This window comes from Arvicanthis niloticus, chromosome X, assembly GCF_011762505.2.
Source record: "Arvicanthis niloticus isolate mArvNil1 chromosome X, mArvNil1.pat.X, whole genome shotgun sequence".
NCBI lineage: Eukaryota > Metazoa > Chordata > Mammalia > Rodentia > Muridae > Arvicanthis > Arvicanthis niloticus.
In genome coordinates this window covers 29,802,898-29,829,238 of record NC_047679.1, presented here as the reverse complement: position 1 = coordinate 29,829,238, position 26,341 = coordinate 29,802,898, and the positions used below count along the sequence as shown (strand labels likewise).

The 26,341-nt window shown below is 35.4% G+C and overlaps 1 protein-coding gene across 7 annotated transcripts in view; it reads left to right on the top strand.

Annotated features, from left to right (window-relative positions):
• Positions 1-26,341, top strand: part of Rps6ka3 (ribosomal protein S6 kinase A3) — a 110,740-nt gene that overhangs the window by 56,947 nt on the left and 27,452 nt on the right. For all 7 annotated transcript variants that reach the window (XM_034484976.2, XM_034484973.3, XM_076918375.1 and 4 more), the window contains 11 exons: positions 4,283-4,364; positions 11,198-11,278; positions 11,931-12,010; positions 12,539-12,645; positions 14,989-15,026; positions 15,218-15,360; positions 16,224-16,294; positions 21,612-21,700; positions 21,864-21,928; positions 22,083-22,185; positions 22,840-22,964. In XM_034484976.2, coding sequence (XP_034340867.1) covers positions 4,283-4,364; positions 11,198-11,278; positions 11,931-12,010; positions 12,539-12,645; positions 14,989-15,026; positions 15,218-15,360; positions 16,224-16,294; positions 21,612-21,700; positions 21,864-21,928; positions 22,083-22,185; positions 22,840-22,964 — 984 coding nt within the window. The remainder of the gene's footprint in view (positions 1-4,282; positions 4,365-11,197; positions 11,279-11,930; positions 12,011-12,538; positions 12,646-14,988; positions 15,027-15,217; positions 15,361-16,223; positions 16,295-21,611; positions 21,701-21,863; positions 21,929-22,082; positions 22,186-22,839; positions 22,965-26,341) is intronic.

Sequence of the window (26,341 nt, the reverse complement as noted above, 5' to 3'; positions counted from 1 at the left end):
CCCTGTCTAGAAAAAGATAGATAGATAGATAGATAGATAGATAGATAGATAGATAGATAGATAGATAGACAGACAGACAAAATGTTGAAAGATGTCATGATCTGTAAGCATCAAAATGGCATTAGCAGATCTCTTGCATATTTTATTGTAGCTGTTTAGTAGCTCTTTGTTAACATTGATAATTTGTTATGAGTGTTTAACCACTTGTAAACAGAGAGCTATATAGATTAATCTAAATATAGACTCAGTAGCCAGGAGACTATAATGGTTATAAGTTTAAAACCTAGGTCAGCCAGACTGAACTCATTTTTTCTTCTACTTATCACTGTTACTTAATCTCTTGAAGCCCTGTTTCCTGTTCTAGCATGTCGTTAAATATGGACGTTCATTGATGCTGGATTCTAAACAGCCAGCTCTTTGTACTACTCGCTAATCAGTTTTCTCCTGTATTAATTGTAACTCACATGCTGCTGACATCACAGATTTATATTTCCAATGTAAATTTTTTCTCCAAGCTCTGAACTCTTTCCATAGCTACTCCTTACCCTCACTTATGTCTCAAAGCCATTTTAGTTTATGCTTGGCATGTCTCAGAACAAACTCATAATCTTTTCCACCCCCAAACTAATCCTATTTCAGTTTTTCTCTGTCACTATGAATGGCATACAGTTAAACAAGTCAGAAACCAGAGACATTCTTAACATCTTTCAAGTCTGCTCCTTCCTCCCTTTCCTTCTCCACTCCCCAATTCCTACCATGTCATACATCATGCCAGCCAATACAGTCTGTCACCAGATCCTGTTGATTTAGTAAAGAATTTTGGAATCGTACGATCCTATTCTCCATTGCCACCTCTCTAGAATATGCTGCCTCTTCCTTTCCCTGGTCTAGTCATAGAGTATTATAAGAATATCTTCCAAAAAAAATCTTAACCTCAATTATGTACATGAGAACTAGCATAAACTAATATTGTTCCCTCTTTAACTTCTCAGCTGCCTTCCTTTGTTTTTATGATAAAGATAAATTCTTAAAATTACAGAGGAGCTCCTCAGTCTGAACCCTAGCCACCTCTAAAACACCAGTTTTTATACTTTTCATCTGTCTTCTCACCCTGATCGCCTTTAGTTTGGGCCTAAGCTTTCTTCACCTGGTTGGCTCTTGAGCCTGTGATCTTCGAGAAGCCCTTCCTGCCACCCTACCTGTCATTCTTTCTTGTGATACACTCCGTGAACATTATAGACCTCTACTTTTTTACACTGACGGCAATTGTGCTTACTCATTTGCAAAATTGCTTATTGGGTATCTCTCCTACTAGCCTAGATGTTCCATGAGTAGCACGATGTCTAACATCTAATTCTGAAAAACATAAATGAGTCATAGTGCTGACCTCAAAGAATTATGGTGAGAATTAAACAATATAACACTAAACACATAATATCTGGCATTAACCGTATTGCCATACTACTCAACAAACCCAAATAGATGAGTTTATTTTTATACATTAGGTTTCAGGGAACACAATATTTAAGTTCCAAGGAATTTGAATGCTTATCCCTTTATTTCTGTAAAAGTACTTTAAATGCCTCACTATAAATAGCAAATGTTAAAATAGGGTGTCTTCTTTCTTACTCATCCTTAAAGGCCAGTGTAAACCAAGGAAACAGGATGACCTGTCAGAGCCTATAATAGCTGCGTGGGCAAGTGAGGACTCCTGCTGCTCTCACTGAGCTTGGCAGCTCACTGCTTAAGGAAACAGTTAAAGAATTCCTTGAACAGGAACCCAGAACTGGGTATCTGACCTGGATCTCTCGTTCCACTGTGACACCAGGCAAATGGTTTGACTTCTCTAAGCCCTGATTTGGGCAGCTATAAACTGGCATTGTTTAGTAGGCCTACTTCCCCAGACTGCAGATGTTTCTGAAGACCCTGTGGAAGTTCAGAAGTGATAAAAGTCATTAAGAAGGTGCTTCAAAGAACTTCAACAAGTTTAAAAGCTGTATGAATTTCCCTTTTAGAATGGAATAAAGACATTGAAAGGGCAATCATCTAATTAAGTTTACCAAATTAGAATATATTTTATTCATAGTTATTACTAATATCTGATTGCCTTTAACATTTGAGCAGCAGTCTATCTTAGAACCACCCTTATTTAAAGAAAAAAATGCTTTTCTCCTCCTAAATTGTCTCCCCATAATTGACTAAAAGAGTTGTTAGGGGGGCTTAGTGCTGTCAGAGAGAACACAGTACAAGAGAGCACATCCTGCCTCTGGGAGTCCGATGTCAGATGTGGTGCTTTTCATCGCTCATTGCCTTGTGCTATTTTGCAAAACAATAAAATTTTACCTTGCCTGAGAATCAATTACATAAACTATTTTGAGATTTTTGTGTTAATTACAGAGTGTAAATCAGATCATTGAAAGCTGACCCCAAACTTAAATCTTGATTGGTTTTGTTTTGTTTCTATTTTTTTTCTCGTTTTTTGAGACAGGGTTTCTCTGTGTAGTCCTGGCTGTCCTGGAACTCACTCTGTAGACCAGGCTGGCCTCGAACTCAGAAATCCACCTGCCTCTGCCTCCCAAGCACTGGGACTAAAGGCGTGCGCCACCACTCCCAGCTTAAATCGTGATTGTAATTACTTCTCTTCTTCCCACACATAACAGCTCAAGAACACTGCTTTCAGTCAGGCATGGTGGTGGCTCCCATCTAGAATTCTCAGCAGTTGGGAAGCTGAGGCTGGTAAATTATTCTGAGTTCTACACCAGCCAGGGTTATACAGAGTAAGACCCAATCTAAAAAAGCAAAACAAAACATAAAAAGGAGCACTGCTTGATTTTGAAAGAATAGGTAGAGGAAATAGGTTAAAATTCAAGTTCAGAAGCTGGAGAGATGACTCAGTAAATAATAGCACATACTGCATAGGCATTGAGGCCCTCAGTTCAAATCCAAAGCACCAATGTAAAAAACCCAATATGGCCCTGTGCATCTGAGACCACAGCACTATGAAGGGCAGAGACAGGAAAGTCACTAGGGCTTGCTGTCTTCTGTCTCAAAGGAATTAGGTAGAGAATGATAGAAAATGACACTCAACATTTTTATCTGTCATATATTACATGTACACACAAACACACACATACTAAATTTCAGGTCTATTTTGCAGGTCTCTTTAATGTAGAGTGGGAAAGGTCAAGAATGTAATAGTCAAAATGAGTATGATGTGTTGATAGTGTTTGTATCAACCGTATTATAGCATAACAATGAGTTGTTTAAAGTACATCTTATGTATTTTGCCTAAACCCCACACTCTTTTCAAAATATCTTTAAATGTACAGAAATTGAAGATGCTAAATAATGATCCTAGGTCTTGTTCTTCATATTGTGATGTATATGATGATTTGCTGGTTAAAAGGTAAAAGGTAGTATTTTATTTAATATTTGACTAATATTCTTCATTAGCAGTGTTTTAAATTACTCTCTCTCTCTAGAAGTGATATAGATGTGTGTATACTTTTCATACACAGAAAAGACTTTTCATCTCTGAATAATTGTGTCAACAGAGGTTTGACATAAAATGCCCCAGTGTAAGAATTTTGATACGGGCAACTCAAAAGGGTTCACCCCTCCCTGAGGATTCATAGTTAATGTTTGCTCAGGAAGGGGGGCAAATATTTTGAGTAGTATAGCCACTGGTAAGTCGTGTGTGCTCCCATGGGCAACCCTAATAGAACTCATTGGCTCACCATAAAAAAACATGAAGAGGACAATGACAAGAAGGTAATGGAGAAGGTGAATATGATTTAAAAAAAAAAAACTAAAGAAGCAAGAAATTGTGATGTGAGCCTGGGGCTATAGCTCGGTAGGAGAGTGTTTGCCTAGTTTGAATGAGACCTTAAGTTACAACCCTAGTACCCAGAAAAATTGAGGGACTTAGAAGAATTTTGTTTTGATAAAGCAGAGCCAACATTTCCTGTGGTATATTTTAAATGTATGGAGTTAATCTCTAGCTGCTATATTTATAATTGAGTTTTTTGTCTTATCCTGTATATTACATGCTCCTTAGGAGCTGGCAAACAACAAAATGAAAAGAAAAAACTATCCACTTACATTGAAATATCAATCTATAACTACTGTTTGAAACTTCAATATTTTGGACAAAATACATCTATAATATAATAGAATCTATATGTGTATATATGTGTGTAAATATATAAATGGGGTCTTGCTGTAATAAAGGAATATGGTTTGTAATTCTTTGAAATGTTTATTTTCTGTCGTTTAAATATAGGTTTTCTTAGTTAAAAAAATCTCAGGCTCTGATGCTAGACAGCTTTATGCCATGAAGGTATTAAAGAAGGCCACACTGAAAGGTGAGTACTGCTGCTATTTGCCATGTTCGTGTAACCTAAACAAACTGAAAGGTCTCCATATAACTCACATGACCCTGAGGCTACTTACTAACATTCTGAATTGGCTCTTGTTAACAACTTTAATTTAGACTGGCTTTTAGTAACTTTTTTCTACTGGACTAAGAGTCATATTACTATTAAGAGCAGGACTTGCCATGGTGGAAAGGAACGACTATGAATTCATTTTGGGCTTTAGGCAAGTAGAAGTTGAAAAGATTAAAATACTGTTTGGTTTATTTTCAAATAATTAGTTGAATATTTTTGGAAAATGTGCTAATTACCTAGGTGCAAAATAGCTTTAGTATTTTGTCATTCTGACATGTGGTCTCCAAACAAGTTTCTGACTCTAATTTTTTTTAAAAAAAATATAATGTATGGCGTGAGTCTGGTAGATAAACAGACATTTAGAAGAAATATACATAGATTTTAAATACTTCAGCCTTCCTTTTATTTACTAGCACTGCTTACTTTGCCACATCTCTAGTTTCTAAATAGTTGAGGTATTGATTCCTAATGCGGGGGGGGGGGGGTCTCTTAAGTATACATTTAATTCATATAGCATTAAAATACCCAAGAAAATATCTGTATTGATCATTTATTATTTCTGGTGTTCCCGGTCATTCAGTATAGATATAATGCCAAGAAATTCCACCATGTTCTAGAAAAAAAATCATCCTCCTTTGCTTTTTTTTCTTGTACTTTTTCCTGAATAAATTTTCTGCCCTATATATACTTTATTTCTGTGGCATTAACACTTACTTGATTCTTGCTAGAACTAAGTAACTAAAGTTTTCAGCATCTTAACTTTTAATTCCTGCCTTTGAAACTTTATACTCCTGAATCTCCTGTCATGAATTCACATAGGTAGAACTCTGACAGTCAGTTCACAAAAACAAGAGAAGGTTCTTGTTCTTCTTTTTTTATTTTTTTTATTTTTTTGTTTTTGTTTTTCAAGACAGGGTTTCTCTGTGTAGCTCTGGCTGTCCTGGAACTCACTCTGTAGACCAGGCTGGCCTTGAACTCAGAAATCTGCTTGCCTCTGCCTCCCAAGTGCTGGGATCAAAGGTGTGCTCCACCACTGCCCGGCAAGTTTCTTGTTCTTACAGTTAACAAGATTTATGTTATATATAATATTTGAAGGAAATTGTAAAACTGAAAACATAAGATACTTGAAAAGGAAATAAATACCCAAGTCCTGTGAGAGAAAGCTATTGTTCCTATACCCTTTTATCTTTCTAACTAATTAGCTCAGCATCCAGATTCCAGTTGATTTGTCCTTAAAACTTAACAAAATGAGGACTGGAGAAATGGCTCAGAGGGTAAGAGCACTGGTTGCTCTTCCAAAGGTCCTGAGTTCAGTTTCCAGCAACCACATGGTGGCTCACAATCATCTGTAATGGGATCTGATGCCCTCTTCTGGTGTGTCTGAAGACAGCTACAGTGTACTCAATTATTAAAATAAATAAATAAATCTTTAAAAAAAGAAACAATAGAATAAACAAAACTATTAAATTTGCCTCCCTTGATATTGAAAATAATTTATCACAAAGCTAAAATGAGATATATAAGATGCAGACAGTAGGATGGAAGATAAGTAATGTGAAATAAGTGATTGCCCTAATGTTAAGAGCATAACCATGTCCGGATGTCCTCTTGTGGCGTGTCTGAAGATAGCTACAGTGTACTTATATATGTAAAGTAAATAAGTATTTTAAAAGGTTAACAAAATGAGGCAAAGTTTTGCTTGAAAAACATACCTTAAAGAATATTTTGGAAAAGAAAAATGAGAAGGGAACAGCGCTGTCCAATATTAAAGCTTATTTACAGCAGTGATAATTTGGAAAAATAATGCAAATAAAAATACTAAAATATATATTAAATTTCATTAAATTTGTCACAAATATTGAGTACCTGGTATTCTATATGCTAAAACCAGTAACTGCAACAGTAGGAAATGGAAATAATGGTTTCACAAGTTATTTTTAAATATTTGAAAAAAACATTAGTCTAAATTTTAAATCTTACACCATAACAGACTTTATCCTATCTAAATCTCATAATTATTTAATGTAAAAAAAAAACATCAGAAGGAGATGTACAAATTTCAACAAGCAAATTGACAATAAAAAATTTTAGGGACTGCAGAGAGGACTCAGTGGTTAAGACTAGTAGCTGACCTTGCAGAGGATCTGTGTTCTATTCCCACCACCCACATACATTGTGGCTCACAAGTAGTTGTAACTCTAGTCCTAGGAGATCTGATATCCTTTCTAGTCTCCTTAGATATCAGGTACAAATGGGGTACCCAGAGATACATACAAAATTTTGCTGTATACATAAATATTTTTAGTTAACCTTTCATATAATGTAAAATAGTTTTAATAGGGAACAGAAAATAATTAGGCCTCAAATATTGTATTAATGTACAAAGTTGAGGTACTGGGGTAATGGGTTAGTTTGCAAGTACTTACTAGAAAAGTGTAAGGACCTAAGTTGGGATCCCAGCACCTATACAAATGCCCAGTGTGACCACATGCATGCCTGTAACCTCAGCAGTTTGGGGCAGAGAGTGGAGAACTTCTGGAGTTCTCTAGCTATAGGTTCAGTGAGAGTTCCCATTTTAAGATAATAAGGCAGAGACTGGTATAGCAGGACAGCTGACACCCTCCTTTGGCCTACAAACATGCATAGGCACACACACATACACACGTATGTGCATATACCACATGTATATAAACATACTCTTACACAGAAAAAAATACAAATAGAGTTGCCTGAGGTGCTCCTACTTGCTAAATCTGGGATAGTTTGACTACTACAATAATTAATAATAGTAATAGCTTATTAAAGAATGATCTATAGTTAATCTATAAATTAATAAATAAAGAAAATCTCTTACAGTACAATTGCAGTTAGTAAATGTAAAACTAATGGTAAACGTAGTTGATAAGACATACTATTACAACCTATGTAAAGGACATTAAGTAAAAGTTACTAAGGAAGATAAACCTTTTAAGTAGGGGCTGGAGAGAGGGTTCAGTGGTTAAACATGCTGGCTGCTCTTCCAGAGGACCCAGGTTCAATTCCTAGTACCTAACATGGTGGCTCACAACCATCCCTAACTCCAGTCCCGGAGGGTTTACTGCCTTCTTCTGACCTTTGTGGGCACTAAGCACACACAAGTGATGCAGAGACATAAGCAGGCAAAAGGCCCATACACATTAAAAAACAATAAAATATTTTTTAAATCTTTGAGGAAATGACTTAAAGGCTTAAAATAGAAATGCATATTAAATAATATGCATATTTAAATGCATACTAAATAATAATGAGTTATTTAAGCAGCATCATTAGAAAGTAGTTTTGCAGTAAGAACAAAGTTATTAATGCTGCTGACTTAACCTGAGGAAATAGCATCACAAAATGAGTTCCTGTACTTGAAAATATTCACAGACACATTTATAGTTATGTATGTATAAATGTTTGGAAAATTGACGTATCATGCTTAATAGAAGATATGATTAAAATAAATGTTGAGTACTTGCTGCTCTTCCAGAGGAGCTAGGTTCATTTCCTAGTATCCACAAGACATTTCAACTACTGTCTGTAACTCTAGTTCCAAGGGATTCGACTGCCCTCTTCTGGCGTCCATAGGAAGTGCATGGATGTGAAACATGAGCATACAGAAAAACCACTCAAACATAAAATGTTTGCCAGTTCTTTGTATGTAAGCAACTTTTCCTCTCCAGAAGTCTATAGATAAAATCTTTTCCTTGTGTCTTGAAATTTATGTAGTAGTATCTTTTGGTGTGTAATGTAAAATTTCATCATACTATATGTAGGGTATTTCCTTTGAAACTAGGAACTCATATATTCCAATTTTGAGAAACTTTTTTTATTATGTAGTCTTTATTTTGTAACACTTAGTCTTTGTGTATGTTGTGCTTCCTAGATGATTTCCTAAGTTTTATTATTTTTATCCTTTCTGGGGTTTTGACTTTTGTTTTGTTTTAATATTTAAGTTTGGCTTTTGTTTTCTAGGAAATTTCAAACAAAGCTTATGTTAATAATTGCTTCAAAACACAAAATTAATGAAGTTGGTAATTCAGACATGCCAAAGAGAATCAATAAAGTACTTCTTTTAAGTGAAAAATTGACATGAGAACACACTCAAAGAACTTTATTGTTTTTATCTTTTACTGTGCCTAATATGTAAATTGGATTTTTTTCATAGATTTCTACCTGTAGGGTTGGTATTTAAGTGATTATAGGCACCCATGAAGAGTCTTCAAAATGTAGCCCTTATATCTAAGTGCTTGCTACTATTATTTTTCTATTAATGTCCTTTTGGTGGGGCTCTAGGAATAATTAACTCATGTTTACCCAAAAGTCTCTTTCCATTTCAAAGTTTCTACTAAAACACTGAGTGGGATTAACTAGAAGTTAATGACATTATATCAATTTAATGGGGAATTAGATTGGTCTGTCAGCCTAAAAGACTTTATGCATCATTACTTAAAACAGTTTTCTATATATGTAGTCCTAGAAATACAAACAGCATTTTTATTCACTCTCATAATCAAGTCAAAGAGATTTAAATCTAATAACTGTCAGAGAAATCTCACTTTGCCATCTTGAATAAGCATCAACACCTTAGAAGTTATCTGATTAAAAAATACTGTGTGTTCTGGAGACAGTTTGGGAAGAGGTTGAGAGAGGAGGGGGAAATGAGGATAATAGAGTAATGAATATAATAAAAATATGTTGCATATATAAAATGTCATAAGGAAACCCATTATTTTATACAGTGAATATATGATAATAAAAACTAAAACATGGGGCTAGATAGTGCAGCCATAAAGAGTACTGAATGTTCTTCCAGAGGACTGGTGATTGGTTCCCAGAACCCATGTCTGGCAGCTCACAACCTCTTGTAACTCCAGCTCCAAGACACACATGCACATAGACACACACCACAAATAAGTAAATAAATAATTTTTTTTAATTTTAAACAAAATGTGAATAACCAAAATTCTAGATTATAGGATGATTTTTTTATATAAAGAAAAGGGACCAGGTTAGTGTTACTATAGTTCTGTCTGACAAAACAAAGGAATTTGTTAATGATATATAGAAAGCTATCTCCATGACCAAGGTAACTCAAAGCTACTAAGCTGTAGTTCTTCATTCCTAAATGAGTCTTCTTTTGTTGAGTATGGTGGTGCCTTCCTGTAATTCCAGAACTCAGGAGGTAGAGGAAAGTGTCTCTAGTTCAAAGCTACCACAGGCTACATACTGATACCTTGACTAAAAAAGAAAAACAAAAAGCTTTTCATTGTGGAAGAATGGAAAGGGTACATACAATGGATGTATTGATGTGTGTTTTTACTACTCATTAGGCAAAGGAGTGATGTTTAAATGCTGTGTGAACTTTGTGTACTCTAAGAGCTAGAATTTTAGAATTCAACTTTAATGGGATCTAATCACAAATGATATAGTTAACCATAGTTAAGGGGAAAAAACTTAGACCATGCTAGAAAGAATTATCAGCCTGACATTATAAGGTTTATTCACATAAAAATAAACAAGGCTTGTTATATACTATAAGGATGACAAGATAATAAAATCATAGATTGATAATTAATTTGATACATTAGCTTTTCAATTAAAAGGCAGACTGCTGCATAGCCAACAAGAGGAATTGATTCCTATTTCTGACTCATTAATTTCAGATGGGTGGAAGATAGGATAGAGAAAGCAGTGGGTATTATTATTATTACTATTTACATGTTTATTTCATATATGTGATGGGGAATGTCCCAGGGGTCAAGTGTGGAAGTCAAAGGACAACTTGCTAGAGTTGGTTCTCTCCATCTGCTGTATGGTTCCCAGTGATGAAGCTGAAGTGATGAAGTGAAAACTCATCTTGCCTTTCTCTAAACTCCTGTAATACTTACCACTGGTGATAAATAATCATATTCACACTACTGCTTTCTAATATAATAATGATAGTATCCATTACTTAAATACCTCTTACACATTAAGCTTTAGTTATTAACTTTATCCAAGTGATCACAAACTCAACAGTACAGTCAAATTACCCAATTTTATACCTGAAAGGTGACTGATGTGCCAGAGAGTTTAAATAAGTAACTTAGTCATGATTTTAGTCATGATTATACAAATTTGAATCCATATCTTTCTAATTTTAAAAAAAGAAAAAAAGTTGGTCTTTCGCCTGTACATTTTCAATCTACCCTTCTTCCCTTTTTTCTTCTTCCCTCAAAATAGACATATATATATATATATATATATATATATATATATATATATATATATCCCCTTTGCCCTGTCTACCACATTTTATCAATCCTTTACAAAGTCTGCTACATTTTCTAGAGACTTAATGAACAGTTAGTGAGGTGATAGGGTTAGTAAAAGTATTAAAACCTATTTCAGGTTTTTGTTTTAATATTTTATGAAATGCTTATTTTTAAAGAACTCTTATGTTTTTACCCATTTTTTACAACTCCCACTAAAATGCTTTTAAACTCAATACCTAATATATCTTATATATTTTTAACTTAAAGCATAGAGTTTTTAAATACACAGTTGCTTTTGATTATGTAATATAGTAAAAGTTATTTTTATAGATTTTAAAAATTCAACAGCAATAAGAATTCATGTTTTATGCACATAAGAAAATTTGAATTTAAAATGAGATCTAAAGATAGTTTGTTTTAATATTATCTTTAAAAATACTTATATTGTTTCATGTGTGCAATCTTTTATAGTTCGAGACCGTGTTCGGACAAAAATGGAACGTGATATCTTGGTAGAGGTCAATCATCCTTTCATTGTCAAATTGCATTACGGTAAGTTCTGAACCACCTCTCATCTCATCCCTTTCCCCTGATTCTCTCACCCTCTGAGTGTATTCAGATATACTGAAATATAGATATATAACACTGCAACAGCATTTTATATTTCGTTTGTGTTGGCCCAAAGTGAACACAAGGAAAAGGTCCGATATCAGCATCCTAAAACTTCTACCACCTACCTTTCTTTTTCTCTGAAAGCCAAGTGCTACTTCTCAGTGTATAAAAGCATAGACTCCCCATACTATATGATTGAATATAACCAACCCACACTGTGGCATAGTTTTGTATTTTAGTTCATGGTTAAAGAAATCTTTCTGAATAAATAAAACAATTAATACAAAAAGAAACACAAATCTTTCTGGTGTGAGTTTTTCTTGCTGATAATGTCTTTTAAATGGTAGCATTCTTGAGAAACTCTTGCCTATAGAAAACTTTGGTTCATGTTAAGACACTGTATTTGACATTTTCTCATTGAAACTAAGAGAATCAATGTTTTCTTCTGTGTAGAACTAAGCAGGTAGAAATAAGCTTAAATTTCTGGTATCACTTACTTGTTTAAAATTTTTATTTGTGAATGAATTGACTTAATATAAGCCACAAAAGTAAACTACAATGGTTTAAACAGAAATTTTGTTTCTTCATTCAGCTTTTCAAACTGAAGGGAAGTTGTATCTTATTTTGGATTTTCTCAGGGGAGGAGATTTGTTTACACGCTTATCCAAAGAGGTATATAATTAATGTCTATTTTTATTTTATTTCTACTGTTCTATTTCAGTTAAAACTTTGTTATTTCAATATTGCATGTTATTATAATTTCTCTTGTAGAACAAAATTCTTTCAAGAAACTGAGTCAGAATTATTTCCCTATCTTTTGAATTTATGCTGAAAAAAGTGCTTTACATGAAAAACTTACCTTAACTCTGCTGCTTTCATGTTTTTCAGAATTGATAATACAGCAATAACTGTCCTTAATGATTGGTACTGCCAATTCAGCGTTTATTCTCAAGTTCATTTTTAATTCTAAAATGTTAATATGCTAAAAAATGTCTGCTACAGAGCATAGTTAACATTTAGCATATGACTATACTTGACTGATTAAATCACCTTGCAAATTTCATGAGTAAATTGTAACTAAATCTATATCTGATTAACATATTTACAAATTGTTTGAATAGTTAAAGTTTCATGTAGAACCTTACATAAAAAACATAGACATAAAAAGAAAATAAAGTTAGAAATATTATTTTGTTTTAGGTGATGTTCACAGAGGAAGATGTCAAATTCTACTTGGCTGAACTTGCACTTGCTTTAGACCATCTGCACAGCCTGGGAATAATCTATAGAGACTTAAAACCAGAAAAGTAAGGAGCCATGCCATTAAGTTGAATTCAATGTGATACAGTTGTAAAGGAGGTCATAAAATGTAGTGACTTCGTAGATCTCCATACCTATGCTATGCATTATAGTACTGTGCTTTGCATGTCTGCTAACACTGTATGATCTTAAACTTTTAAACTATTTACTAAGCAACACTATTAACCTATTTTCATTTACTTTCTTTGTTTGATTGATTGATTGATTGATTGATTGATTGATTTGAGATGGGGCCCATCTATGTACCTGTAGCTGTCCTGGAACTCACTGTGTAGACCAGGCTGGCCTCAAACTCAGAGCTCTGCCTGTCTCTGCTTCCTGGGTGTTGGGATTAAAGGAGTGCGCTCTCACTGCCCAGCTTTCCTGATTTTCATTTATATTCTTTGGTTTTTAATGAGGTTAAAGCCTATTGGTTGGCAGTTTGTAATTATGGGTTTTCTATTCATGGCTTCAATTTTTTTTTTTGAATGTCATTTTTCCTATTGACTTAAAAGAGAATTTTACAAATTAAAACGTTTTTTTTTAATTACCTTCAATTCTTTATTTTGTGTGGGCGTGCACATACACAGTGGTATACATGTGGAAATCAGAGGACAACCAACAACAGTTTTCCCCTTCTACCATGCATGTCCTGGGGATTGAAATCAGATTGGTTGCAAGTACCTTTACCCACTGAGTCATATTGTCAGCCCCAAACTAAGAATTCTAGCTATTTATCCAGCAACAGTTGAACATTCACATAGTCACATCTCTTGGAAAAACTGAGGCAGGAGGATTACTTGAGCACAGATCTGATGCCAGTCTAGAAATGTATTGAGATCCTTATCACAAAAAGGAAAAAAAGAACTTTAATCATTTCATATATTACAAATTTTTTATTATAAATGTATTTACATTGTTTTAGTCTATACAAATTTTTTCTCATTGGACCAACTACTCTTTTGTAGTTTCTCTCTCAAGACTTATTTGTAGAAGAGTTTTCCCAATCTCATGATGATATTTTGCTTCTAATTGTACTGTTTCTTTCTTTTACTTAGCTCTGTGAAGAATGGTATAGAGCTAACCCTTTTTCGAAAATGTTGTTTATTGAAAATTTCTTGTTAGCCAGGCCTGGTGATGCATACCTTTATTCCCAGCACTTGGGAGACAGAACTAGGTGGATCTCTGGGGAAGCCTGGTCTGCATAGAAACCTCTTGGACAACCAGGACTAAATAGAGAGGCCTCTGTCTCAAATAAAAAGAAAAAAGAAAAAGAAATTCTAGTCTTAAGTTTTCAATTTTTTTTAAACTCTTTATTTTTATTTTATGTATGTGAGTACACCATTGCTCTCTTCAGACACACCAGAAGAGGGCATCAGATCCCATTACAGATGGTTGTGAGCCACCATGTGATTGCTGGGAATTGAACTCAGGACCTCTGGAGAGCAGTCGGTGCTCTTAACCACTGAGCCATCTCTCTAGCCCCTTCAATTTTTTAAAATGTGAATTTAGCAAACTTTCCACAGCCCTTATAGTGGCATTCATCAAGAAGCTGATATTTCATATAATATACATACAGGAGTTGTTTTGTTTTTCTTTTTCTAATATATAAAGAATAATTTTAAAGAGCTTTATTGAAGTGAGAGCCACATGCCATTTAATTCATCCATTATAACTGTATAAGTTAGCCAAGCACATTAGTACATACCTGTAGACCTAGTACTCAAAAGATAAGGTGAGAAGATCACTTGAGTCCAGATGTTCATGACCTGCCTGTATAACATAGCCAAGACCCATCTCAAAAAATAAAGCATCTTTGGCTGGAGAATTAGCTCAGCAGTTAAAAGTATTTGTAGCTCTTATAGAGGACCTGGATTTGATTCCCAGTACCCACATGGAGGCTCACAACCATCTGTAACCCCAGGTGATCCAGTGGACTTCTCTGGTCTCCATGTGCACCAAGCATGTACATGGTGCATGCACATACATAGATGCAAGCAAAATAATTATATACATAAAATAATAAAATAAATAAATCTGTAATCCCAGCACTTGGAAGATTGAAGCAGGAAGAAGGCCTTGAGCACAACTGAGATATTGATATTGTCTCAAAAAAAAGAGAGTTTAGATTGAATATGTGCTTCATATCTAGTATATATGGACAAGAAGAAAAGCATTAAAGCTCCTTGAAAAAGTATAGCTTGTCTAATTGTTTTCTTAATCATTACTCAATGGCCAAAAGCAACCATGCAGAGTATAGTCAGCTTATGGTTGAGTAATTTCCATTTCAGCTTCTGTATGTCTCCGTGTAGAGTGTTTTAAACACATTTTCTGACTTTGTTTTCTTGCAGCATACTTCTTGATGAAGAAGGTCACATCAAGTTAACTGGTAAAAATCCTCATTTTATTAAAATATTCTCCTATTTATATTTCTTTTAAGGTTGATTATGACAAGTTTTGAGGAGCAACTATTAAATTTTTAAGTTAATATTTCTAAATATAAATAAGTATTGGAACTCAGAGTTTAAATTTTATGCAAAATAATTTGAATACTTACTAATTCAAAATTAATTTTGGCAGATTTTGGCTTAAGTAAGGAATCTATTGACCACGAGAAGAAGGCTTACTCTTTTTGTGGCACTGTGGAATACATGGCTCCAGAAGTGGTTAATCGTAGAGGCCATACTCAGAGTGCTGACTGGTGGTCTTTTGGTGTGTTGATGGTAAGATTTGACTTTCTGATTTTTAGGGGGTGGAAGTTGTTATTTCATTTTTAAAATGAGTTTTACCAGGGCATATTATGAGTGAAAAACGAGTACTTTGGTTTTCAGTATTTTCTATTATAAATACTAAGTAACCAAATCAAATGATTGCCTGAAGGGTAGGACTAGAGAACCTATTGGTTGCTTCTATCTCATCCTAATTTGAAAAGTCCAAAATAGATTTCTTTTGATTTTTTTGATATATGTGTCCAACTTGTAGTCCATGGGCTGCATGTACCCCAGAATATGTATGAATACAGCCCAATACAAAATCATAAACTTACCTAAAACATTAGGAGAATGGGATTTGGGGGTGTTACTTATTGACTTGATTTTGTGGTTCTCAAAGCATAAGCTTTATAAATGACAACATTGTGTTACAGTATCATTAGGTTAGACAAACCTGAAGGCATTAATAATGTTTATTCTTTGTAAAAGCCTCTTAGAGAAGTCTATTAGCAATAACCTTTCTAAAAACTTAATAGGAAATTGGCAATCTGTTAGACTAGTCACATAGTTTACATTTTTCAAATGTTATTTAAAATATGGTTGATTTCTACAGAATTGTAGTTATTTATGTTTTGTGAATTATCAAATAGTTCTGTAGAAATTTAATGTTTATTTTCAAAACAAATAATGTCTATTTTACAAATGATACTTAATATATTGTGATACAGTTGGCATATTCAGTAACACTATAATAGAATGATTTTATGCAGTTTTTAACAAAAAAAGGAGAAAATGTCTTTCTTTATATAGCAGTTTTAACCTCTGATCTTGAAACATTATGTTTCTTGGCTAATACCTGTTTTACCTTTCTATAGTTTGAAATGCTCACTGGTACACTACCTTTCCAAGGAAAAGATCGTAAAGAAACAATGACTATGATTCTTAAGTAAGTACTCCCAAATGAATGTGTTTTAGTGAGATTTTAAACTAAATGCATCAAACTAAAGATAACTACATATATGTATGCCTTTGTCTGTTTACCCTACTCCTAGGCTTGTACTTAATGTTTATGCAACAGTGTACTCAAAAAATAAATGTAAAGATGTCAGAACAATGTTATTGGTAATAATGGACATTGTACTAGTAATAATAGGGCAGATTATGATAATATTCATACAGTTGAGTTTTTATCACATTCCTCTGTGTTGTATTTCTTTATCCACTATTATACAAATATAAAACGATTGGTCTTTGTTTGTATTTTGAGACAAGGTCTCACTGTGCAGCCAAAAGCAGGTTCAGGCGTTTATATAAACATAGTATGCCATATAGCAAAGAAAATGGACATGCCAAAATTGCATGCAAGAATTTGGATATATTATAAGAAAGTTGAATAAATAAAGCTTAGAATCACTTCTATGATTATATTTATAAAGCTTACAAAGTTGCAAAAGTAAAGCATATTTTAAGATCTATAATCAGATGGTAAAAGTAGAGACAAAATAAGAAAAAGGTGATTATGCTAGATGATATACTAGGTGTTTCTGGCAATGCTATCATTCTTGGCCTGACAGCTGTTTATTGAGCTGTGTACTTTGGGTGAGCACTTGTTTGTCTTCACAGGTTTTTGGCACGGTATTCTGCACAATAAAAAGGTTAAAAAGTACATACTACATATTACATAAATGAGTGTTCACTGAACTCACACTATCAAAATTTCATTGCCTATTCTGTAGTTTCAACTAGCACTCTCTAGTGTTTAAAAAAAAAAAGCCAAGCCCTTTCTTTGACCTGACTTCCCTTTCCACTTACTGCTTCATCTTCTTTCACCCTTTCAACAAAGCCTCTTTTAGTGGAGTCAGGGATTTTTGTTACCATTCTTCAGCTTCTTTTACTCCACAGCCTATTTGTTCATACCTAGCACTTGACTAAAACTGTTCTTCATTTGATTGCGATTGCCCTTCTAGTGGCTAAGTCATGACAGGTTGTCAGAAGTTAGTCCCTTTGTTCACTCATATAAATTCAACAAGTAATAGAGTACTTGCTACAATACTGGGAATGTAGAATGAACAATACTGAAAAGATCTTCAGTGTCTCACAGACTTCTGTTCTTCTGGAGGAAGTATAAAAGTGATGCTTAAATAAAGATAACATCAGCTGCTCTGGGATATTATCTTAGGGTGGACTTACTTTGTTAGTGACCAGTGTGAAGGAAAAATAGGAGTTATTTTACAAGAGAGAATTAAGGAAAGTTTCTCCAGGGAATGTTTGGCATTATTAGTGTCCACACGTGTGTACACATGCACGCGCACGCACACACACAGACAAGCTGTCTTCTTAGTTATTTACTACTTTCATCTGTTTGTCTTACCTCTCTATTGTTTTTTTGGTCTGTTTTCAGTTTGGTTTTGGATTGGTGGTGGTGGTGGTGGTGGTGGTGGTGGTGGTGGTGGTGGTGGTGGTGGTGGTGGTGTGTGTCTGTGTGTGTGATTTTAAGATTGTGTCTCATTATGTAGCTCAGACTGGATCAATTTTTATTCTCTTTCTTCAGCCTCCTGAGTGTTGGGAATATAAGCATGTGCCACCAGACCCAGCTATTTTTATACATGTTTTTAGGGAATGATAGGATTCAAGTAGTAGCAAGTTTTCATGTCCAAAAGTGGGTTGGCATCCTATATAAGACTGTAATTACTTTGGTAGGACTGCCAATCTTTTGGCACTTCAGGTGTGTTTATATGAATGAGGCTGTTCCTGATTTGCTAATTTTCAGAGATAACACTTAATGATCAGTTGGCATGGAAGTTTTCCAGGCAAATTGTCATTGATAATTGAATGGATTTAAAACCAGTTTTGTGATTCCTTAATTACCTTGGTTACAAAACAGTTAGTCTACTTTGAGAACTGTGCCAATAACTTAGTAATTTATTCCTCTTTTCTGGTTTTTGCTTAAATTCTTTTTTTTGTGATGGTATTTGATTTGGTTTTGTAGTTTTGTGACAGTCTCACTGTGTAGGCCAGACTGATCTGAAACTTAATGTTAGTGTTCTAGACTAGCCTCAAACTTTCAATCCTCCTGTCTCAGCCTGTGTAAGTACTAGGTATGTGCCATCATACTTAAGTGTTCAAACTTCTTGGTACTATTTGATGGCTTAGAATGTATACTCCCTATTTCATTAAATCAGAGGCCTTACAATACCTGATTCTCACTTTGAGTCCAGCTGAGCCTACCATGATAGTTTCCTGTCAAATATCGTTTAAATATTGTCTGATGATTTAATTTGTTAATAATGATTACTTTAAAAATCTTTTAAAGATTCTAACAGGTGATTCTTCTATTACTTTTTTTCCTCAACTTATTAGCTGGTATTTCATGAAGCAATGAACTTTCCTTCATCAAATAAGCAGCATAATTCAGCCAGTTGTGGTTGGTTGGTTGGTTGGTTGGTTGGTTGGTTCTTGATGCTGGAATTGAACCTGGCCCTTGTACATCCTAACACATGCCCTACCTCTGAACTCTTCTCCCAATGTATATTATTTTTAATGTCCAAAATGCTCTTTTTTCTTAAATTATCTTCTTTCACCAGGGTTCCATCTCTGATGTGTTTTCTCCCTCCCTTCCCTGTCTGTATTCAGTTCCTTGACTACAGCCTTTCCTTCAACTACTCTCAGACTATTACCTTCAAAGTGTTCTTATATCAGTATACCAAGCACAAGACCTGTACTCAAACTGGCTTCCCCAGATGATTTTATAGTATGTATGACTTTATGTCTTTAAGTCCCTGTTTGCTGCTTTTTTCCTATCCTTATATGGCCAATCAACATTTCCATGTATCTAATTTTCCAAGCCAGAAACATGTCTTCTTCCTTCTTTCATATCCAGATATTCTGGTTTTATCTTAGAATTATTTCATTGTTCTACAATGCATTGCTCACATATTCAAGCCATTGGAAAATATCTCATCTCATACTCTATTGATCTACATTCCTAAGTATAATGCCTCTTTCCATCCCATATTGTTCTCTGCCACCCTTGAATTATCATCTTGAACTAACTCTAATGATGCTAGAACCACTTTTTCAAGACTTCTGCTATACCCTAGTTACTGAATACAACAGTGCTTTTCCAGTTTTTCTCAAAAAAGCCCTGATCCTTTAACAAATAGTTACCGTCTCAAAAGAGGGTGCTAGAGATAGCTATTTAGAAAATGATTTATTTATTCTAGATTTCTTAGCCTTTTAAAAATATTTTTATATCCCTGCCCCCCCCCATTTCTCCCCTTACGAAGTTCCTCCCCCATCTCCCCTCCCCTTCTCTGAGAGGGTGTGGCCCCCTGGGTATCTGTCCAACGTGGTGCATCAAGTCTCTGCAGGGTAAGGCACATCCTCTCCCTTTTTAGGCCAGATATGGCAACATAGCTAAAAGAACATATCCCAAGTACAGGCAACAGCTTTAGGGACAGACCCGCTCTAGTTGTTGGGGGACCCACATGGAGACAGAGCTGCACATCTGCTACATATGTGCTAGGAAGGTTCAGCCCAGCCTGTGTATGCTCTGTGGTTGATAGCTCAGACTATCAACCTGGGGTTGATAGTTCCCAGGGGTCCAAGTTACTTGACTCTGTTGGTCTTCCTATTGGGCTCCTGTCTCCTTCAGGGCCTTCAATCCTGCCCCGCCCCCACAACTCTTCCATAAGGGTCCTTGACTGCTGTCCAGTGTTTGGCTATAGGTGTCAGCATCTGTTTCAGTCAGCAGCTAGGTGGAGCCTCTCAGAGGACAGTTATGTTACACTTCTGTCTGTAAGCATAACAGTATCATTAATAATTTTAGGGACTGATGCTTGCCTTTGGGATGGGTCTCAAGTTGGGCTGTTCTTAGTTGACCATTCCTTCAGTCTCTGCTCTGTCTTTTCCCCTGCATTTCTTTTAGGACAAATTTTGGGTTGAAAGTTTAGTGGGTAGGTTGCTGTCCTTATCCCTCCACTGAAGGTCCTGTCTGGCTACATGAGCTAACCTCTTCAGATTCCATATCCCTACTGTTGGGCATCTCAGCTAAGGCCACCTTCACTCCTGGAAGCCTCCCTCATCCCAGGTCTCTGGGACTTCCTAGAGATTTGTCCCCACCTCCCACTCTGGACAGCTACAGATTTCCATTCATTCTCCTGTCCCTCTGACCATCTCTCTTGTTTCTCATCACACCTGATCCTGACCCACCCCTCCAATCCCCTCCTCATGTCCTCTCCCACCTAGTTCCCTCCCTCACTCTGCCTCCTATGACTGTTTTATTCCCTGTTCTATAATAAATCACAATCCATGAGCTCACTGGATTATAGAATGTTCTTTAATGTTGTCACCAAGTATCTAGGGAGATATTATTTAGTAATATTTTGGGCAGCACTAGCCTAGTGAGTAACTTTAAACTAAATTCAACCTTTAAATTAATTTGACTAGAGAGATGGCTTACCTGACTGATAGCACTTGTACTTGCAGAAGACCCATATCTGATTCCTGACATCCACATGGCAGCGCACAACCACTTGTAACTCTAGTTCCAGGGGATCTAATGCCCTATTCTGCTTCCTTGGTCACTACCTGACATGAATTCAGGCAAAATAGTCACACACATAACATCTTTTAAATTTTTTAAAAAATTACTTGCAAGTCCTTCACCATGTCCCATGTTACTTTGCTTATGAAGAAGTGCTAACAGTCAGAAGATTAATCACCATAACCAAGTCTCAGATGACCCTATCCTCATAATATTGATTTTGTATAAAATGTTTACTCAAAAACCTGTACATGGATGGTTGTAACAGCTTTATTCATAGTCGTCCGAACTGAACTCAATTCAGGTATCCTTTGGAAGGTAAATAGATACATAAACTAGTATATCTATACTATTTAGTTGTGTGTATGAGAGCATTGCATAAAATTAAAACTAAGTAAACAGAAGTGCAAATAAAGCTGGAGCCATTTGAATGAGATCAGTAGATTATCTCGGAGTCAATATCCCAGTTATGATACTGCATTATAGTTCTTTTTTTTTTTTTTTTTTTTTGATTTTTGGTTTTTTGGGGTTTTTTTTTTGCATTACAGTTCTATAAGAAAGTGCCATTGTAGGAATTGCAGGATGATAAATAAGTCGCTATTATTTCTGATAACTTAGGATGAATCTATACATTTTTTAAAATAAAATGTTTAATGTTTAAAGTTGAAAATGCCTCTAAAAGTTAAATGTTGTTACATGGATTTATATTTATATTTAGAGCCAAACTCGGGATGCCACAGTTTCTGAGTCCTGAAGCCCAGAGTCTTTTACGAATGCTTTTCAAACGGAATCCTGCAAACAGATTAGGTAAAGACATTGAATTAATTAGTTTCCTTTTCAGTAGGAGGTGGGTATTTATTGTTTTAAGTGGGGCTACTGTATATTCATACTATCAATCTAAAGCAAAGACTGAACAATATGTGCACATTTGTCCTCAGAAATCAAACTATTACCAATCAATTTCTCATAGGTGCTGGACCAGATGGAGTTGAAGAAATTAAAAGACATTCATTTTTCTCAACAATAGACTGGAATGTAAGTATAATCTGAAGACACACTTAAGGGGATTGAGGGAGCATTTCCAAGACTCTGGGTTCTCAGTACTACTTTAAATAAAAAGAAAAGTTTGAACTCCTTTATTTTGTAAAGTTAATCCAACCCATGTGTAAGTCTTTCTTGTTTCCACCAGAAACTCTATAGAAGAGAGATTCACCCACCTTTTAAGCCTGCAACTGGCAGACCTGAAGATACATTTTATTTTGATCCTGAGTTTACTGCAAAAACTCCCAAAGGTAAAGAGAAAACATGAAAACCAAATATAAGACAAAGGCTACCTCTGCTTCAATGGCTCTCTGTGTCTGGTTTTAATCAAAAAGTGTTTTCCTTGAATCTCCTAAATTTTCTGTATATCAACCTTACATCCCCACCCCCAGTAAAAATGAGGAGCCGTAGCACTGATAGATCCTCACGTAGGGCTGTGATGTCCAGTATGATAATCACATATGGCTGATTTAATTTAATTAAAATTAGTTTCTTAATCATAGTAGGCAAATTTCAAATATTCAGTAACTATATGTGGTTACTTACCATATTGGACAGCACAAATCAAGAAAATTTTCCTTATTCTAAGAAGGTGAATGGTATGATACTAATTTCAAATGCCATTAACCCAATAATTCATTGATTTACTATGCTCTTCAAACATTAACCATTTTCTAGGCTGTGAGACTAACTTAGTAGGCTGATGATTACAATAGGTAATCAGGACAGGCGTAATACACTGCTCACCAAGTTATCTTGGATAGCAAGAGGTACACAGGTATGGGGATGTACATGTAAACATACTAAGTAACTGAGAACTCCAGAATAAGTAAGAAAGTTCAAAATGGCAACAGTTTTCCCCTTAAATACCATCTGAGGACTCTTCATTTCTACATTCTTTTTAGATTCACCTGGCATTCCACCTAGTGCTAACGCACATCAGCTTTTTCGGGGGTTTAGTTTTGTTGCTATTACCTCAGATGACGAGAGCCAAGCTATGCAGACAGTTGGTGTGCATTCAATTGTTCAGGTAAGTGACTCATCAATAACTTAGAATTTGAAATGTTAATATATACTTTAGTGTGTGAATGGTAAGATTAGATTATGTGTTGACTTTAAGTGAGCCCTTAACATTTATTTATTTTTAGATCATTTACATCAGAGAAATTTCTTTCATATATCATTGCAAAGTGTTGGGGGCCGACTTTTAGCAGAAAGCGGCTATCAGCTTTGCAGCCATCTTGAGCCATATACCCTGACATGAGACTTGGATTACAATAGCCTACCTACAACAGCTGAGCACACTCTGATAATCTTGGTTTAGATACCTTGGGTGTGTGAGATTAAAGGTGTGTGACTTAAGAGAGTGACTTAGTGTAGAGATCAGAGTTAGAGACAAGACCTAAGGGCATGATTATAGGTGTGACTTAGAGACATGGCTTAGAAATGAGACATATAAAAGGCAGAGGCAGACAGTAGAGAATCAGACACATCAGACAGAGGAGACACTTTTAGGAGACACTTCAGGGAGTACAACTTGGAGTAGGAATTAGGCATTAGGTAGCAGGCACTTGGAAGAGAACTTGGAAGAAGTAACTTGGAACTTGGAGGCACTAGGGACTAGGAACTAGGGACTAAGAACTTAGGACTTGGGACTTGGAGAGAAGAGAGACTGAAGAATAAACGGGATTGAAACACACTCTGTCTGGTCTCCATTCTTCGAGTCCACCCTCTCTCTCTTGCTGAACCCCGACCCGCGGACCGACCGGAGCGGCAGCTTGGACCGGGATACAGTGGCCACCAAACGCGGGACAGCCCGGGCCTCAACATTTTGCTTGGGCTGAGACATTTTTTGGCCGCCTGAACGTGGGGCTAGTGCGGTTCCCAACAGCAAAGCTTGCATGAACCAAAATCATATTTGTGATTTAAAAGTGAAATGCTAAGAGAATTGAGATAAGCATCACTATTTTGTTGCCCCATCTTCTATACCTCAAAATGTTTCTTAGGTCTAGTATATGTAATTGCTTGCCTCTGTCAGGTTAGCTATGATAGACTGAGGTCTGCAAGTTCCATTATACCTTCTTAGGAGACTTTATAAAAAGTAAGAAGACAATTTCTCACAATTACTCAACACTGCCGTTGTTGCAAAAAAGCATCCATGGTGCCATACATGATGTGGAGGCTGCAGCAGTAGCATCAATTTCAGCGTTAGTGGGGTTGCAGAGTAAGATCGAGGCCAGCCTGGGCTGCTTATCAAAACCAAGTTAAAAAAATAACACTCACAAAAAATACAGCCATAGATAATCCACATACAAATGGATATTGTTGGGTACCAATAAAACTTTATTTATAAAAACAAGTAGCAAATTCAAGGCCTGAACCTGGAGGCAGAAACCTGGAGACAGGAATGAAGTAGAAGCTGGCTTGCTTGGACTGCTTTCTTATAAAACCCAGGACCACCTACTCAAAAGTGGCATTGCCCAAAATGGGATGGGCCCTGTCACATCAACCATTAATCAAGAAAATGTTCCTCAGACATACCATAGACCAATCTGATAGAGGCATTTTTTTTCAGTTGAGTTTTTTTTATCAAGTTGACAAAAATAAAATTATCTAGCACAGTTCATTTACTTCTTCATATGATCTGATTATCACATTTGAAGAAAAAGTAGGTAAAGGATATAGAGGTAGCTTTCTAAGTACATGTGTCTGAGAATAGGAGTGTTTGCAGTAGAAAACTAAACTTATAAGTATTGCTAAAGGGAAGTATAAACTATGAAATTTTGTTCTTTTTGTCACAGCATTGTGGGAAGATAATTGTAATTCAACTTTGTGTGATCATTGCCCATTGCATACATTTATTGAGATATACTTATACATCATAAACATGCAATTACTCTGTCAAAAAAAGAAAAATACATTTAAATTTTTTAATTAATCTTTTACATCATAGGTTTAAATTAGCCTTTTGAAAAAGTAACATTTTGTTTGTTTGTTTGGAAAACTTAAATTGCTTTTAGGGTATTGCTGATACTTGATTTTGTTAAATTTACTTGATGAATAAGTTGCTTTTTTCTAATTGTTTTGTGTTTTATGTTGTGTGTGTCTGTTTATGTGTGTGTGTCTGTGTCTGTGTGTGTGTCTGTGTAGTGTATAGTGTGTAACAGTGGTGTATAGTGTGCTGCTGGGAATTGAACCCAAGTCCTCAATCAATAATAGGCAATCTGTCTATCTCCGAATCACATTCCTCGGCCCTACTCTGAAATGTTTTTTTTTTTTTTTTTTTCGTTATCATTCAATTTTCAAGAACACCAGTTTAAAACACCATGTTTTCAATAAAACTTACATTGCAGTAGTCTGTCTCTTTTACTTTCTAAAGCCATGAATGTGACAATTTAAAACTCTAACTTAAATCCCTACCACACAGACTATAAATATAAATATTCTACAAAATTTACTCTATACAAAACTCTTCAGTCTGAAGGGTCTCATATCAGCATAGTCAAGAGCAGCACAAGTTCCTCTGCTGCCTTAGGTAATGAGAATTTGCTTTTTGCCATTCACCAACATAGTCCCTAACTCAGGAAATAGCTTCTTTAGCCAAACATATATAAGCTATGGCTTAAAGGTGAAGAAAGGGGGACATAGCTACTGCAAGGTGAAATTGAAGAAACAAGCCAGCTTTCTATCTAATTTTGAATTCTCCTAAGTCTTTTCTTATGTACTAGAGGTGTCACACTTCTGTTCATTTTAGAGGTACTTCTAAAAGCCTGAGGTGCTTTGGGAGTGAAGGAGTCTCAGGCTAGAGATATAAAAAACAACTTCCTGCTCTTCAGGAGGATTTGAGTTTGATTCCCTTCATCCACACATGGCAGCTCACAACCATCTATCTGTAACTGTAGCTCCAAGGAATCCAGTACCCTCCTCTGGCCTCTATGGGCACTTCCACACATGTGACATACAGACACATACACATAAAATATATATATTCATATATATTCATGCATACATACATATGTATAAATTCAAGCCAAACAAAATCCTAGCATGTAGAAAAGGAAGTGGACATAAAGTCCCACCCTAGCCAAGAAACTATTTACAACTCATCCCTGCTGGGTGAGGGGAAGTTAGGTTTTTTAGTAGAGTAACACTGAGTATATTAACTATACTCTAGGACAAGAATAATTGTCCATGGAGAGGGTATTGTGTATGTGTGTATGTACCTGATTTTTTGGTGTCTTATTTTCTTTTTGCTTTTGGTTTATTTTTTAAGAGAGAAATAACGTGAAGTTGGGCGGGTGGGGGGGTTCTGCTAGGAGTTCAGGGAGAGGAAAGAATATGATCAAAATATTTTGTATGAATTTTTCAAAAATAGGGAGTAGGGAGGTCTGGTAGGGGATGGGGACA